Here is an 18,630-nt window from a genome sequence, read left to right as displayed (position 1 = left end):
AATAACTGTGTAAATCAGTCCATTAAATTGCTTGGAAAATCTCAGACAGATTTAGGATTGGGCAATTATGTTGAAATGTGTGGTCGTCTTTGATTTTAAGTTGACAAAGTAATACATGATGAAGAGTATGTACTTGAAGCATGTATGTCTGTACTGCTGCACATACACTTTTTTTTCAGCAAGACTAACCAATTTATCACAAGACAGAGATGATGTTTATGAGCAACAACATAGTATTAATGGTAGATAATGCTTAGATCCGAGCTTTTAACATTTCTACTGCTGCCACAACCAGTAGGACCTTTTGGGGCAGAAAGCTTTGTGTAGACACAATCATTGGGAAGGGATTCTTTCTAGATTATAAATGGTGAGTTTGTTTTTATTCTGCACTTATTTCCATTATTTTACCCAGACAATTCAGATCCACTTTCCCACAGACATTTTACAAATACTTTTTTTGAAATTGGTCTGATGGCAATCTCAGATAAATTCTAAATTAAGCCTGGTAGTTTCAGTGCTGCTGAAATGTAACTTCCCCCCCCCCCCCCCCAGGATGTTTTGACCAGTACAAAAACAATACCTTTTATCCCAAGAATCTGTGTGGTACCTGCTGTATGTTACAGAATTAACTGCAGCCTAATGTTTCCTGTGAGATTTCACTACTCTAAAAGGGTCTGTCCCAAAAGCCATTCAGGAAGTAAAAACAATAGCTCTTATCACAGGCAGTGGTCTACTTTTCAGCCATGTTTTCTGTGTGGGTGATTCAGGAGCTGCTAATGTTGTGAGGATGCATGGTAAGTGAAGTGGTTTGCTTATAGAAAGACACTTGACTCCCCTTACCCTTCCACCACTCACGGAGATCTGCTGAGATCTGCTGAGATCTGCTGAGATCTGCTGAGATCTGCTGAGATCTGCTGAGATCTGCTGAGATCCTGCATTCCTGGAACAGAACTTTAAATGTGCTCATTGTCTCCCCCCCGCTATGTAGAAATCACAGTTTTAATGTAATCCTTAGTATTTTGTCAAAAAACTTTGAAAGCTGAATTTTTAAAGCTTATGAAATTGTTTATTACTGACCCAATTAGGTTTTGCAGCACATTCTGTATAAGTTATGCTAAGTCATCTGTCCCTGGTAGGTTTTTTTAATAAAATGATACTATTTGATGCTTTAAATACTATGGCATTTGTCAAGTCACAGCTCTCTAAAACTTTATAAATTAAAGCAAGCCTCTGAGAATCCTGTCCTCAGAGGTCATTTTCCAATCATTGCTGTTCATTAGGAGGGATCTAAGAATAATAGTTGCTTATGCATGCTGAAATTGTGATGTTGCTGTATTCTGCCACTGTATATCTGGGATTAGCTGTGAGCAGATTTCTAAGGAAGTGTCTTTTGTATCTAAGGTTTTTCTGTTGTAACTCTTTATTTCTACCACCTTCATTACTGCTGTTTGACTGAGACCAGGAGTCATCATCTTCCAAATATTGTTGCTCTTTATGAAGTGTTGAAAGAATTGATTACTTGTAGTTAAAATGCCGTGGCATTTTCTGCTCTGTGCAACCACAGAACCTAATTTATCTACCTGTGCTATTTCAGCTGAGTCACTTTCTTGATATTAATGACTGTCGTGATCTGTCCCAAAGTTGTGGTCTGTGTAGCCAAGCAGCTATTTGGAAATGCTTCTAAAGTAATTTATGTCTCTGTGAATCATAGAGGTTTAGTTTGAATTGCAGAGAAAAAAATCATTGCAGTTTCCAGTAAGCATCTAGCAATGCACCATTTTGGGTCAGGGTGGGGAACACAGATCTATGCAGCTTGGAATGTTTTACCTAGCAATGGAACGTTTTACCTTGTAATATCCATTTAGAATGCCTGAATTAATGCAAACAATTGCAGAACTGTGTAGGCAGAATAATTAATCAAGAAGTTCTTTAGACAAACACTAAAAAAGTGCCACTGATGCACTTGATTTTGCTGATGTTAAATCATGGGCCTTAAAGTTAGCAAGTTGAATGTATGATGATATAACTGCATAGCTGTGACCTTTGAATCACCTGCACTTGACTGTAGGAATTCAGTTTCACAAAACGCAAATATTTAAAGTACAAAATTAAATCTTATTATAGCTTATCAAACTAACTGAGCTGCCTTCTCTCGAAATTCCTTTTGATTAGTAACTAGTGAGGCATTACCGAATAAAATGCTGGCTTCAAAGGTCTTCGGAAGAACAAAATTATAATGCACTTTGTTCCCATTTTGCTGAGCATGGAATGGGTTGCAGAATTAAAAAATAGCATCCTGTAGTTGTGTCCTACTTTGAGAAAAATGTGTGTGCAATCCCATACACTGTACAGTGTTTGTTGAAGGGTCTTCCTATTTTCTGCTAAAACTTCCTTGAGAGGCTGGCTTTTTCTTTTTAAGTCGGCATTGTACTTTCAGAGCAGTTTCTAAAATAGTTGGCTACAAAGATCATTTCAGAGAAGTCGTGCTTTTATCATATAGAAAATGTTGTAACATCGAGTGCATCTGTGTAGCATAGCCCCTGTGGCTCATGTCCAAGCTCAGTCTGAACAAGCTGGGATACTAGAAACAGTATTTCTGCAATAATGTGGTTTGCTGCTTAGACTAATTAGCCTTGATGAGAACTAGTTTGCCACTGTTTCAAAAGTATTTTAAGTCCTGAATTTTTTTAAAGTGAAAGCAACCTCCCATGCCCCAAATTTTTACAGGAAATTATCTTCCCTGTCATAGTGGGTTGAAAAGCTTTATTGTAAAATGTGCAAACTTCAAGCAAAAGAAGTTTCCTGAAAACAAGTCAAGTGTATTAGGCATGGGATTTTTTTTTTCTGTAAACTACTTTTTTTGTGATCCATTGCAGTTAAGTTTGGTGGAATTTAGAAATTTTGCAAGTACAAAGTAGCATTTATAGCGGAAAAATGCTAAGAAATATTCATTAACTCGATAGTATGATATTTAACTATAAATACAGTATAAATGCTGTTGTTAGGTTATACTAAGGAGAAAAATATTTGTAGACTTCTACTAGCTCTTGTTTAGTAAGTTTTGACTAGTATCCATCTCCTTTTCATCTGCTGGGAGTATATATTTCTGGTATTTCTTTTGCTCAGTCAAGCCTGCAAAGGGAGTTTTCTCTTTACTCACACTACAGAGCATTTTTATCAAAATTACATTTGGTAGAAACTCTAAAAGTATCTTACAAAAGCCTAAATCTTTTCTCTAAACTGTATTTTGAAACAAGCAAATCATGCTCCCCTTTCAGGAAAACCACAGTTTACTAATACAAAATATTCTTGGGCTGGAATTATTGAGGCCTTCTAAGGAAGCGTGCTGGTAGGTGCAGAGAGATGGTGTGGGTGACTGTGGTGAGCAATCTTTCTATATTTGTACTGATGTGATGTTGCAGTGTTGTTAGGGGCACTGCATTACTGTTAGAATTTTTATTTTTTTTAATAGGGCAAACTTCATAAGATCTTGAATTTGTATAACTAGTCAGATCTCATAAAGGCAGATATTAGTATTTAGACTGAACTGTGATTAATGATATTTTACTTTATTTCTGCAGGTTTTTAATTTGGGAGAAGACCACCTTAGGACTGGGTTTTGGTTGGGTTTTTTTGTTTGGGTGGTTTGGGGTTGTTTTTTGCTTTTTGTTTTTTGGTTTTGGTTTTGGTTTTTTTTTTTTTTACCAGCTCATTAGGTTGATACCAAGCAAGAATTTATTGGGTTATTCAGGAAATTAAGGGAGCAATACCACCTCCCTCCCCCAAAATTAACCACCTGCAGAGCAGCAAGGATCTTCTGTCATATGACACTGTTGCAGCTATTCAGCTCTCCCATCTTGCTCACAGATGTCTGGTCTTGGTCAATCACATTAAATGTGAGTGACTAGCACACTAATGGCACATAGCAGTCTGTAATTGAGCTGTTTTCTAATCCTTGAATGAAAGATGTTTTATACTTTTCATATCTGAGGGTGGAATCCTGTCTTCACTAAACTTGGTGGCACAAGTCCCATTAAGAGGAACCAGCATTTTGCCCCTCCTGTCTGTACTCTCATTCTCATCTGCTGCTGAAATCCACTGATTAGTCCCACTGAAGGAAAGTCTTTATGTGTCTGCTGTGTCATAAGTATTCTTACTCCTAATTAGTTCCATCTGTAAGGGTTAGCCTTTCATGTTAAGTGTGTGTTTTATGAGGAATATTACTATTTCGAAAATGAAGAGTCTGCTTAATCTAACGCACAACATAAGCACATACTAGCTAAACAATGTGAAGACCACTGTTTCCTATGTCTACAACAAAATTTCAGGCACTTGACCAAAATGTTGATGACGTTCAGTTTGGTAACGTGTTCAAAAAGTTTTTAATTAGCCACATGGTAGTAATTTATCTGTGGATAATATTTTACCTTGCTGTGAAATAGTTCTGTGTATTGGGCACATATCTGATTAAAGGTTAATAATTCAAAGCAAAAGGTTAATAATTCAAAGTACCTCCATCAGTTTAGTATGTTGGAAAACCAGGACTTCGTGGTTTTTGTTCTGGAATCAATACAAAATTTATTCAAAACATGTTGATAATTACAAACACAATGACGATTAATAATTGTTTCTGTAAACGTCTGTTATTTCTTTGTGCAAAAAAACCTTTGACCTGTATTAATATAAACTAACATTTACAAACCAACTTTAAATGCTTGAAGAAGGCTTCCAGTATAACGCAAAGCAAAATACTCTTTTGCAACTACTAGCATGTTGGCTTTTTAGTCCCATATGTTTGAGCTTTAGCTGTGATAAAGGCTGATTTTTAAGGAGAGCTTTACCTACGGGGTTGGTTTTAAATGATCCACTTGCTGGTGAATGCCACTTGGTAAGAGGCAATGCTCAGATTCTCAGAGTTCCCAACAGCTTTTTTCCACTTGATTGTCTGTGGTCTGAGTATGTGGCAGCATGGACGTATGAATAATTTGTTATGCTGGGAACTTGGAGGAGAGGCTGGCTTACTAGGGGAAAAAAATTCTACAGATACTTTATTATACTTATGGTTTGGTTTAAAATTATATTTTCAAGAACAGATTATTATCAAATCTGTGAAAAGTGGTTAGTTCATCATTTTTACAAGTATTTGAAATCTGCACCCTTTTGTTGGTCAGCTGCAGCCCAAAATATTATTTTTTTCCCAAGTTGGAATTAACAAATATGGTACAAATAGGATTTAAAAGTTTTGTCTTTTTTGTTTTGCTTTCTAAAATTGATCATTTTCTGTGTTACATCGAAGTCTGTCTCATTTTGGTTTTGTTATATAATCTCTTTAAGTACCAAAAAAACCCCCTAAACTATTTAGGCATTCCACAATATTTTTATTTTATAGTAGGAATAAGTTAATTGGTGCGGTAAAACTTGAAAAAAAAGTCTGCCTCCAAATCCCAACTTTTAGGTCCTACCCCAAAATAAATCAACAACCCCCCCTGAAGTTGTACTTAAAGACCATAGTAATAAAGCTCTTAGAAATGATCCCACATAATGCTGTGAGTATTTGGAGAAAAACTTCCCCTTCTTTCTTTGTACTTCTTGCTGCACATTTCCATTCTGTCTTTCTGACCAAGTTTATTGCAGTACCAGAGAAAAACTGCTGTTACTGTATTTTTTCAAGTAGCCCAGGACTTAGTTTAAAGACTATTTGCCCAGAAAGCAACTCTGAAGATGCAGGAGAAACTAGTTTACTAGAAACCAGGCCTTGTGGGAAAGGAACATTGATTGGAGACATGAAACTTATCCTCAAGGTTTGGAGATTAATAATTTCAGTATTTAGTACTGTTGCTTAGTACTTGGTACTCTTAGTATTTAGTACTCTTGCTGTAGAGCTTTTCAAATACTACTACCCAAATACAGAGCAAAATACATAGTGAGAAATATATATGATTTATGCATAAATTATAAGGAGAAGAGAGGAAGAGGTAACGTGCTTTTTTTTTTATAAATACTCTATACATGGACTTTTATGATAAGAAAACAGAAAATTTCTATGTAAATAGAATAAATAATCTTTTTACTGTACCTCGGTACCAGTTTAGATTTTGGCTCTATTTATATCTTTTACACAGGAATAAATTTAGAATTTGTTCTAAATGACTTACTAAAATTATAGTTTTTATCAATCCTGTGATGAAGTAACACATCTTGAAGAAGGTCTACAAAAGCATTGTTTTCATGCAAGGTTACAGTTCAAGATGACAAAAAATTGGTAATAAACTTTTCATTGAAACTCGCTTTTATGCCAAATTTGTAATAAGTCAGACTTTGCAAATTGTAGTAAATGCTAAAAGTTAGTGGTGTTGGTGTGTTGTTTTTTTCTTCCCAAGTCCTAGCTTAAATTTGAGCTTAAATAAATTTACTTCATCCCAAGAAATAAAATCTCAGTGCATCCCTTTGTTACTGATGGCTGACAAAATTTCCTTTTGTGGGTAAAAGGGCCGGTGTTAAAGTAACCTTGGGGTCATGGGGCAGGATTGTTGCAAGTTAAATCTCTTCTTGATGACCTGAGAAGGCTGACAAAATAGCTGGTAATGTTATTTTCTTTGGAGAAAACAAAGATTAGTACAAATATTGTCAATGTAAACCACACCTTTGTGTGTTGGTTATAAAAGACCAGACACGTCCACTATGAAACAGATTTTGTTTCCTTGAAATGAAAGCAAAATTGAAGAAAAATAACCTCAGAACAACCCCCCCCCCCCCCCCAACCCCAACCCAAAACCTGTGGGTCAGCCCATATATGACAAGTAATTGTTTTTCTTTACTCACTTTACTCTCTCCTCACGAACGTGGCTACCGAAATGCTGGAGGGTTTCCGCCTGCGCGGCTGGAATTGCTGTGACGAGTGCTGGCGTTCCGTGCTCCCGCTGGCTCCCTCAGCAGCTGCGCTGCAGGAACCAGCATCTGGCCTTCGTCGTCGTACGAGCCGGCCGGTAACTGTAACGCGGGCTTCGACCGCCTTTGCCTGTGAGGTGCCCTTGGAAAGGTGTAGGAGTTTGCCTGCTGCAGTATTTTGCCATCCCAGCGTTTTCTTTTAGCGCTTTGCAGGCCCGCGTATGGGGCGCTGGCAGCGGGGAGCTGCAGGGGGGTCCCTGTGAGGAGAGGCCGGGGCTGCCTGGGGCCGGTCACGGCCGGTTCCAGCCGGTTCCCTCAGGCTGGGGGCGGGATGTGTGTAGAAGACTCTAGAGCGAAGGAGTGAAGCTAAGCCTGGGAAAGAGGGGAGGAAAGGCTTTGGTTAAGTGTTGGTCTCTGTTTCCCACTACCTGAATTTGTAATTCAGTTCTTATTTTGGCTGGCGATTAGTTAGTTTTCCCTGAGTTGAGCCTGTTTTGCCCGGGACACTAGCTGGTACGTGATCTCCCCATCTCTGTCCGGACTCGTGAACTCCCTTGTTCCCCTTCTCGCTGCCCCTGTCCCGCCGAGGCGGAGGGAGTCTGGCTGTTAGCCCCCACCGACACACCACGCCAGGCTACCGAAGGTAAGTTTAGTATTGCTCTTTAGGACAGGACACGATGCATCACCGATCCATAATGCTGTTTTTGCGTAGCTCTGTGGAAGAAAGCTAGTTTAGCTTAGTGAACGATGTAGGGGGGAAGGAGTGTGACAGTGGGATGACTGGATGGGAGCCTGCTTAGAAATGAAGTGTTGTGTTGAATGGAGAGTTGTGCTTTAAAAACAAACAAAACAAAAAAAAAAAAAAAGAAAAGAAAGAGAACAAAAAGAGGGAGACGTGCTTTGCAACCCTGGAAGAATTGAAGGGGTTCGAAAGAGTCACAGATGGAAAACAGGGAGAGAAATGAGCACTCCCTGGGCTGTGAGGGAAAGCCCTTTGTGGCACACTTTAGATGGCGAGTGACCTAGGAGAAAATGTTTTAGTTTGCTAAATAGGTTACACAGGGGAAGTATAAACCAATTATCTGCTTATACTTTTCTTGATTTCAAATGCCACTCTTTTAGACATGCTTTAATCTTGCACGATGAAAGGCTTTGATTTGCAGAAGGAAGGTGAGATACATAAAAATTGTTTCACGTCTGATGATTAAGTTGTCTTTGGGTGGGAATAAATCACTTATTTGGAGCAGGTTGTAAAGGTTCAGATTTAGGTCTTTTTTTTTTCTATTTTTAATAGATGATTGTGTATTTTACTGAATGGCAGCTTATTTCATATAAGTTTTTAGTTCTTAATAGAAGAGTCTCATTGCTGCAGTTAAGCCGTATCTTTTAGTTTTCTGATCTAAAATGGACACTAAAATCTGAAGTTTGGGTGTGATAGGCAGGAAAAATAATATACATAAATAAGACGATGTACAATTTACATAATCCAGTCTAGCAGAGAGAATCACAAACTGTCTAGATGTCCTCTGGCAGAAAGTAAGATTCTGTTGGTGGAGAAGGTCTCAGGGCCAAGGTGATGTGCAGGGGCAGGAGGGCACTTGAGAAAATGTTCTGTGCAGTGTGCTGCACTTCCTGATCCACTGCTTGTGCAAACAAGGCCTAACTAATGTGTGAGGGGAATCTCTGTGAATGAAAACCTTTAGAGTTTGCAAAGCAGTAATTACCTAGTCGTGGAGCTGCTAGACATCATAATAGAAGACAAAGTATATCCGAGTAGCTACAATTTTGTAGCTGGTGACTTCATCAGAACCCACCTGGTGCTATCTTTGCCTTTTCATTATTGTTTTGAAAGTTCTGTAGTAATTCTCCTGTAGTTAGCCTTTTCTGGCACCCAAATGCTTTATGATATTGAAGCTGTGGCTTTTTTTATTGTGAAAATGGACAGAATTTAAGGTGTTCTAGTAACCATGAACAAGAGAAATGTTTATAATTGGGTTTTTTGGTTTTGTGGGGTTTTTAGAGGTTTAAACACTTTAACCTATAAAAAGCTGTAGGGCAATATCAGCTTTAAAAAGCAGGGAAGGGGGAAAAAAGTGCAACGAACTCCTCATAACATTCTGCTTATTACATTCATGTCACTACCAGGATCCAAAGGCTGGTCCAGGAAAAACATATGAGTGGTAGTTTTTGTTTGTTTTGATCTTTCCATCCTTTTACTTTGAATTAGTCTGCCTTTACTACATTGTCAAGTAAATTAAAAGCATTCACATTATTCCTTTAGTTTCTTATGAGAGTTTTTCATTAGCTCCCCAATCTTTTGTGCTAAGCCGTCCTTCTAGTTGGTGATTCTGTCTTCATTATGTTATTTGTTCTGTTTATACAAGCCAAATGAAAGAAGAAAAAAGTAACTCAAATGTGTTTTCAAGAATATGCACTATTTTTAAAATCTACTTTTAGTCTTTCAGGACTTTTTTCCTTTATTTCCTTGTTCAGGTTGGATTTTTTTATGTAATATTGGGATCGGAAGCCTGGAGATTCATCTTTAGTAATGAAAAATTATTAACCCTATCATAGCTTTCTAAAAATATGTAAATTTCCACTCCTAGATTTTTGTATGTGATTTCCACTGATCATTTTTTCAACCCTTTATATAGATGTGAAAGGTGCTTTAAGAAGGTAGGAGGACAAAATTTTTCAAACTACTTTATTGATTTTAAAACAGAATACTATTTTCTGGTCATAGATACAAAAGCTTATTTTTCCTGATGTACTTAAATATAGCTGTGCATATAAAGGCTTTCTTGGCTAGAAACTGAGTATTTTTGTTTTCTAAACAGGTGTCTCAATGCATGTACCTACTGCAAAACTAAGCATGCCAGAGGGGATCTAGCAAGTTATCTGATTGAAGAACTAGTGGACAGAGCCAAACAGTCTTTTCAAGGTAAGCAGTTTTATCCCTACAATAAAAGTCAGCCTCTGAAGTGTACCAGCTCTTATTTTCACACGTAATGATCGTGATACAATGTGGCTCTGTTACGGTATTGATGTTCTTAATAGCCATAACTGTGTCTCGTGGTGCCTTTGCAGTAGAAAGCCATGCTTTCATTATGTTGTGCACCACTGTTTGCAAAATGTAGTCCTACCATAAGGAGTATTTAATTTTGATTTTAGGCTTGCTGAAATGAAGTTCCGTGCAAGCATTTTTTCATGATGATGGGGTAACTGTAATATATGGATGTTTTACTCTATCTCTGGTTTCTTAAAGGGGAAGACGGTAACTTTTTTTCACTCAACAATAAAAGCCAATTTCATGACCCTCCCTAGGATTCTTAAAACCCTGTTTTAAGGATACATTGCTTTTTCTGGTAATGGATTTCCTGGAGGAGTTCCGGGATCTTTCCGAGAGCCATGCAAAGCTTATCAGCTTTTAAGTTCAATAGGATATTTGTAACATCACATGGATCCAACCAAGCATCAGAAGTTTTTCCTGCAGTACAGTACTCTGTGCCAGTATCTATCTAAAACTCTTTTATGTCTCGTAGTTATGATAGCTTTATTGTACCTTAATATTTGTTCTTTATATCTAAATTTTGCCTGTGTTTCAAAAATACAGATTTCCAAATAATGCCAGTATTCATTTCTGATGCAATCTCTGTGAAGGCACAGGTGGTGTTTTTTGTGTTTGTGTTTGTGCCATGTTAAAGGATTAAATGTATATTAAAAAAAAGACAGAGGTAATTCAGGTGTAGCATCTCCTGCCATCTTTGTATCAAATACTTTGAATCAAAAGCAGAGCAATAAATACGACATGTGATGTCACATCTTCTGTGCATGAACAAACAGTACATGCATTGGGTTTCACTTATGGCTCTTGAGTGTTGTATCTGTTTTAGTAAAAAATAGGTCTCCAATGATTTAACGTGTTTTTAAATCCATCCTTATTTAGGGATCCATAATGAACCGTATTTAGGTCAGTGATGAACTTCTGGCTATTTCTATCAGTACTACGCATGGAAGAGTCCTCCTAATCAAAGCCCACGTTCACAAATTCTAAGTTCTACATTATCTACATAGAAAGTTCTCACTTAAGATTGTAAATGCCTTTTTCTTTTGCTTTTGTTAAAAGCCAAGCTCCTCTCTTTTCTTCCATGAGGCTTATCTGTATTTGGCACAAAATTTCTCCTATTGCTTAGGTTTGTACAGTTAATGCTGTTGTTGCTGTGAATTGGATTGTCTGTTATGATAGACAGGAATCCTGTCATGTCTCAGATTTCTTGTTTTAGTAGGACAAGCTTCTAAAACCTGTATGCCTATTATGAAATGGTCAGTAACTGAAATACAAGATGTGTAAATACACTTATTTTAGTAGAGAAGCAGTTCAGGAAACTTTTCAGAAAGCTAGAAGTTTTCAGTCGTACAAAACAGGTGATTTTAAAATTGGTAAGTAGTCACTGTGCAAGAGAAAATCTGCCATTTGATGGTTATGGTTGTTTTTATGCAGTAATTACCAGACACAAGTAAATGCCTGGTGATAGCAACACATGTAGGTAGAAAAGGAACACTACATTCTTTTCCCTTCATCCAGGTATAACTCTGAAGTACTTTATATTACGTGTACCATAAGAATAGTATTATGCTGATAGCACTATATAGCTGTTGAATTGTTCTAAAGAAACTTGGAACAATTCAGCAAGGGAATATGACAGAAGACAAGATATGGGTAATACAGTCAGGATTGTGGTCTTACTTAGGTTAACTATTTAAATTTTATTTAGATTTATTGTATGTATAGAAAGAAAAATTCAGACTTGTCTGTCCTGTTATAGTTGTGTATACATGCCATAAAGTCCGCATTAAATTAACATAAGGATGTATTTGCTTGATATAACAAGAAAGAAAACTCAAGTTTTGTCTTTGCAGACAATAAATGTGAAATTTTGGAAAGTATTTTAAACTTCAAGTATTGTACATTTGGATTGAAAATTCAGTAATTCAATTCATCTGTTGTACTCTGGCCTTTATTATAAATATTGACTCTTTCAAAATAACCTGATTTCTAATGGAAAAATTTGCCCTTAAGCTATTGTTATGAAATTTCTTGAAGAAATGCTATGACATGTCTCACAGCAGGCATCTCCAGGGAGTTCTATTCTTATTTGGCCTTACACTAGTACCTTTGTTACAGAACATAAGGAAAGAAGCAAGTACTGAGTTGTCAGGTGACAGGCTTTGCCTCCAGCTTTCACATACTTAGAAAGAGGCATGAAATAGTCAGATACTTAGTTTGCAGTGTATGGAGAATTTATTCCTGCCAGCTTGCTGCATCTGGGCTGCAGAAACTTCATCAATCCCATGAAAGACTTAAGCAATTCGAAGTCATCATTAAAGTTCTTGTTGAGTTACTGAGCTACAATCTCTTCAGCAATCACTTCTGTTTTCTCAGAAGATGTGTTGCTGAAGCTCTAGTGAAAAATAGAGAGGTACAGATGTGTGATGAAAAGTTTTTCCACTGTGGAATTACTCTTGGGAGCACTGAGGTGTTTTACAGGAACAGCAGCAAACCAGTATGTGATGATTTTCTATATCTGCATGATGAAGTCATGTAAGAAAAGAGAAAATGATGTTGTTTGCAGTGTTTTGTACATAAATATTCTTACAGTACACAACTTCATAGGCCCCAAAGGTGTGATGTTTCAATTGTGGAACACACTGAAAATTGATTAGAAGAGCTGTATTTAAAGACGTTTTGTAACAGGTCCTTAAAACTCAGCACAAAAAAGCTCTCTAAAATGCTTTATTCAGGTGATCATACTTTGATAAGATTGCAGCTGACGTCTAGAAACAGTTATTTCTAGTAGCAGTATGTTGCCAGAACAGGCTTTAGTGTTGCGATCGGATAATCCCAATTTTCCTTCAGTCACTTCTGTACTGCACCCTCTGGGTAGGATTTCGCTATGTAGGAAGTATTTCCAAGCTGTAGTATATGCTGCATTTCTCGGCTGCAAGCCATTTCAGGTAGTCAGTGGACCAGTCTTGGACTGCTAATAATATGGTACATAATAATAAGGTATCTGTGTGACAGCTGCTGTAAGGTGGTGCCTGACAGTCATCATGCTGATGTTTGTCTCCAAGATGACTTCTAAAGATTTTTGTAACTCTTAGGCTTTTTAGTCAAAATTTAGCTCTGTGATTTTATTTAGCTGCTGTTTTTTGAGAGTTTTGCATACTTTGTCTAGGTAAGTAGGTATTTATTTCAGTGTATTTTAGGGTCCAAACCTTTATCTTGTTGGTCAGTTTTGTAAAAATGAAATTTAATGCTCTGCTGACAGTGGTAACTAGATGACAGCAGATGATAAAGCTGTAATAATTTACATGGGTGTTCAGATTATTTGTATAAGCATAAACTTGATTTAAATCAACTGATGAAAAAAAGATGGCTGAAATAATCATGACTGAACAGATATCAGCCTATATCTTTTCCAACATCTGAAATAGTTTTTCTTTTTTTCTTTTTGGATTTTATTTTAGTATCTTAAATGCAATATAATGTGCACAAAACATAAGTGTGTTGCAGGTTTCTAGTACATGCTGCATACTTTCATAATGCGTTGGACTAAGTGTTAAGGTGCACTGAAATTGAGTTCGTTTGCATACTTTGTATGGGTTTATGTCTCCTGTCTGACCTCCATAGTAGTTTTGAAGTTACGACTGACATCAACCTTAATAACTGATAGAATTTCTTCAACAAAATAATCTATCTTAAGTTGAGAGTAGACTGCTGAGGTTTTCACTTTTTTAACTTTTATGTTTTTTCTGTAAATTTCAAATTTTAGTAAGTAGTATCATTTTTTTACATGGACAGCCTTGTCAAATCACATTGTATAGTAGACGTCTATAAGACAGCTAGTAAAAGAAAGTATTGCGAAATATAGTAAAGTGGTCTTTGAGTAGAGAACAAATGTCTACTGTAAGGTTGTTTATGCAAAGAGATTTTCTACAGCTGATAGTACAGCACTTTCTTTGTGTCATCAATTTAGTAGTACGTTTTTTTCAAAACTTGCTATATCATATTCAGTGCTGTATTTTAGGGAACTGTATTTGCAGTTATGAGAGAGCTCTTTCTTTCCTTCCCAAAGCTACTTTATGTGTAACAATGTGGTTTTGCTTAGTATATGAAGTGGAAGGCTGGGGTAGCAGCCATTGGTGAACAGTGTTCCAAGGAGACACAAAAGTTAAACAAGCCTCAGCTTTGAATGTGATGTGGAGTGGCGTCCTGGGATAGCTTTGGCTAAATTGCAAGACTTTAAATTGATTATATATATATTTTTTCAGTGGAATTTTAGTGACCATAAAAAGGTATATAACTGATAATGCTACGTGGTGATTTGTAAACCCTACACATTGTGAGAGACTTTCCGGGCAAAGATAGTACTTTATCTTGCAAGCGATTTTTGCTGGTTCAGCAAACTAAGTTAAAAATATAAGTAGTTCTATGGAATTAGCTGTTATTTCATTCCAGTATAGAATGATAATTTTCTGCATGTACCAGTACAAAATTACACTTTAGCATTGCATGCCTGTTGCAGATGGCATGGAATATACTGCTATTAAAATATACACTGTATAATTACTACTATATTAGCTTATTTTATGGTAGCAACCAGGGAGCTCAAATGAAAGTCAAGTCCTGTTGGGAAACATTGTTCTCGTATCCTCAAGCTATGTGGAACAATTGCTTCTGGTTGAATAATTGCAGTGGCAAAATATCATTTATTTTTATTCCATTATTTGCATGATGGTTCACTGGCATGCATGGTGTTGAATTCTGAATAACACTTCTGTTTATGAAATCTTGGACAAAAAGTAGCACTACAAAGCAGAGGAGCTATCTAAACGAAGATTCTGAGTCTTGACTTTCATTAGTCGTCTTTAACAATTATTCCTAATCTGGTAGATTTTGAAGTGTTGAGAGTTTAAAGGAGATTAATGTTAAATATTTCTGTCTCTACAAGTATTACTGTAAACAGATGTTTATGCGTAATGATAAGGATTGATTTTATATAATGTGACTGGTTTCCAGAGCTTTTCAGATGACTGTGAGCTTTGCTAAGAAACTTTGGTTTTAATAGTTCTGATGAGGTGCTGTCAAGACATTCTGCTTTATTAATTGGTAACTGTCTCTTCCTGCACAACTACCAGTAAGCTCTCTGTATGTTTTCAGAACAGCTGCCATTCATGAAAGGACAAATATTAAGTATCAGCAATGTTTTTAGTTTCCCATTAATTGGCAGAAGGAGTACCAAATTAAGATGCTTAGGCTACGTCTTCTCAGTAGTGGATTTGGTCTTTGCACACACTGAGAGGGACTGAGTGCCCAGTCACCCAGATGGAGACCTGGGCTGTGTGTTCAGGGTCTTTCTAGGGGCGAAACTAAGAGTGTAGAGGGAGCAGTTGTTGTATATGCAGGTCTCACCTTGGTGTGAGATAAACACTTACTCGGAGCCTGGACACAGATCCAGGAGTGAATAAGCTGTCTTAGTGGTTTCAACACAGCCTTTGTTAATGATCCTAAGCACGTCCCAGGAAAGCTTTCTTAACTGATTTTAATTTTTGCTCACTGTTATTTTTGCCCTCCTAGTTCAATGTTCTGTCAAATAAGTATATGTATCTATCATACCCACACCGATGTCTGTCTTCTGTAGCCTAGCAGCATTATCAGAAGTTGAGCATTTTCTTGTGCTTCTTTGTCCTAGATTTTATTCAGCAATTTCTGCAACAGTCCTGAAAGAAAGCTAACTCTTCTTCCATACTAGCCATGTGATGAAGAGACTGTTGAGAAACCTGTTGGATAACAAATTCAGTACAAAAAAAGTGCGCTGGTGTTACCCATTGATGTCTGGGAACTGAGTTTCCATATAAACTAAAGTCCTGACAATGTGCAAACTGGTAGTTGATGTTGATTTCGTGGCTGTCAATTAATTTCTGTTGGAGTTATGCTTGAAAATGCTTGGAAACTCCCTGAAATTGAGTCTGCGCTGTATGGTTCAAACTCAGTCAAAGTCTATGACTCTGTTGTAAGGATAGATTGGGGTGTGCTTTGTGTGAGAAAGAAAGGGAAAGAAAAACTTGTCATTATATGTATATTGTTAAATACCAAGAAAAACTATATCATGTTAATGGCAGACAACTAATCAATTAGTTGAATTAGATGGACATGTCTTTTGGAAGTGTTGTTGGGTTGTTTTTAATTCAGTTGTCTTTTGGAAAGATTGGGAAATCTGCTTTATATAGAACTGAAATATGTTTGCTTGGTTGTTCTCAGAATAAAAGGTTTTGTTTCATTTTGGATTGAATTAAATATTTAGATTGACCTGAATGTTTTATTTGGTTTTCAGAGTACCCCTTGGCTTTCAAAATACAGGTCAACTCTGAAACCAAACATTTGTGAGTGGGGTGATTTTTTTTTTTTTTTTTTTTTTAAGGAATGGTTTACTGTGGAAAATGGTTACACTGAAACATGTCACTTTCATTCCACGTGAAATATTTTACCATTTTGAAATTGTGTTAAATTTTTAAAATTTTCTTTCCTTTTGAAAATTTGATGATTTCAATACGGAAATGATGCCTGTTCCCAGAAAGCTGTAAGCTAAACTTTAACAGATGTCTGTTTCTGTTCAGCAAAAACAGCTTTAGAAAAGCAAAATTTTGAGTATTATTTACCAGTCATTGCTGAAGGCAGCATAACAAAAAGTTGCGTATAAAATTAAGAAAGTTAAGCTCAAGGCACTTTTTCATGCTGTGTCCTTTACAGCAAAAAAGGAAGCAAAGATAAACGCAGGTTTTACCTGTAAATGCAGAGTATATGTTATTCTTTTTTTGCTGCTTTAGGCACACTAAAGAAAGCTTGAGGGTGAAAAAGCCAATGTTAGTACACTTTAAACACCTCCAAAAGGGGTTGCAAAAGTCAAGCACAATTTTCCTGTAAGGTGAGTGTAATGAAGGAACATGGAACTTCGGTGCTGGTTCGGTGTTTCTTGAGTTCTCCCATACTTAAGTCACAATATGCATGACCCCATAAAACCTCAGAAGGAAAAAAGCCCGTCCTTAATATCTGATATAAAATAGTATGTTGAAGGTGTAGCATGTATTGGCTTCTACTTGCTCTCTTTTAGCAGCAAGAATAACCTTGTAAGAGTATGAAATTCATGCCCATTATAGTTGGTTTTAAACTGTCTTATGGAATGCTTTTCTATCAGAATAGACAAATTTTCAAAATGCTTAATTTTTGACAGGAATATATTGAATTCAACAACAAAGTTCTATAGAAAAAGCTGAATGTGTTCCATTTGGCATTGTATAATGTAATGCTTGACTCTTCTTTTCCAAAATGCTTTTGCCTCTGTATTTTCTGATTTATAGAATCAAAATTTTCTGATGCAGATATTATAACATATATAAGACAGGAAAATTTTATGTGGAAATCTTTTCTGACAAACACTCTTTACCGTTAAAAAAACCGAACTCAAACCCCATACCATTTTTCAAATCCTTTCCATTTGAATTTTTCGGGAGTGCAAAATTTTCCATATCACAGATAATCTTGGTTCATACCCAGCTTTGCTATGCGTAATGTTTCCTTATGTTGTTTTTATTTGGGTTTGGGTTTTTATTTTGGGCGGAAGGAGGAGAATGGTGACAGTGTTTTTTCTAAGATAAACCTCTTCTGTCAGCCTTTTTACTGACTTCTAGAAAAAGCAGGCTTTATTCTAATATTGTTCCTGAAGTATAACTTGAAGTGGCATTCCAGGGAGCTTGGGCTGCTGTATTTGAGACACTTTGATAAACAGCTTCTCTTTGTTCTTCTGTGCTTTTTGGCTATAGCTAAAGAGCTAGGTTTTTGTTGCTGTTGTTAAGTTTATTAAAATTCTTTCTGTATTGTCTTTTGTGTCTTATGAATGTTTTAAGTTTTTCCTGCTGACTTTGCTAATGCACAGAATACTTAAGCCAAGATAAATATTTTGGTACCAGCCTGTCATTTCTTAGAGTTATATGGGACAGCATAATGAATTAGCTTTTCATGGCCCCATGTAATCTTTTCTAATGATCCTGAAAGAAAAAGATATAATTACATTCCATCAGTAGTGATTAGAAGCAAAGTTTTCAGGTATATAAAACCTGCTGTGTAACAGATATTTAAACACACATAACCAACACCATATAGCAAAGAGATATTTAAAAGGATAAAAAGATATCTTTTCAGTAGTAAATTACAATATTGTAGATATTTTCAAACTTCATTTGAGTAAGAAAATTAGAAGTTTAGTGAGCTTTCCTCTTGGCTTAGAAAAAAAATTCCCCATTGTGTTTTTGATATGTGTTTCCTTTATACAGTCAAGTTTACCAATGTTACAGTTGTTTCTGTTGTCTTCAGCGTTTCTTGTTGCATAAAAAGTTCCTTTGCACTTTTTTTTTAATTTTACTTGAGAAACGCAGTGGCAATTACATTAAATTATTGATGTCTAGCTTTTCCCCTTATTGCTCTCTCCAGCTTTCTGAGGAGGGGAAGTGGAGAGGGAGGTGCTGATCTCTTCTTCCTGGGATCCACTGCCAAGACACGTGGGAATGGCTCAAAGCTGCATCCATCGGGGAAGGTTCAGACTTGACAGGAGGAAGCATTTCTTTACCGAGAGGGTGCTCAAACCCTGAAACAGGCTTCCTAGAGAGGTGGGCGATGCCCTGTGC

At 36.6% G+C, this 18,630-nt stretch overlaps 1 protein-coding gene across 4 annotated transcripts in view; it reads left to right on the top strand.

Annotated features, from left to right (window-relative positions):
• Nucleotides 1-18,630, top strand: part of CDKAL1 (CDK5 regulatory subunit associated protein 1 like 1) — a 432,072-nt gene that overhangs the window by 183,270 nt on the left and 230,172 nt on the right. For all 4 annotated transcript variants that reach the window (XM_052805186.1, XM_052805237.1, XM_052805157.1 and 1 more), the window contains one exon: nucleotides 9,726-9,829. In XM_052805186.1, coding sequence (XP_052661146.1) covers nucleotides 9,726-9,829 — 104 coding nt within the window. The remainder of the gene's footprint in view (nucleotides 1-9,725; nucleotides 9,830-18,630) is intronic.

Source organism: Harpia harpyja, chromosome 1 (genome assembly GCF_026419915.1).
Source record: "Harpia harpyja isolate bHarHar1 chromosome 1, bHarHar1 primary haplotype, whole genome shotgun sequence".
NCBI classification, from domain to species: Eukaryota; Metazoa; Chordata; class Aves; order Accipitriformes; family Accipitridae; genus Harpia; species Harpia harpyja.
Note: the sequence above shows the minus strand (reverse complement) of the source record. Positions and strands in the feature narration are given on the sequence as shown.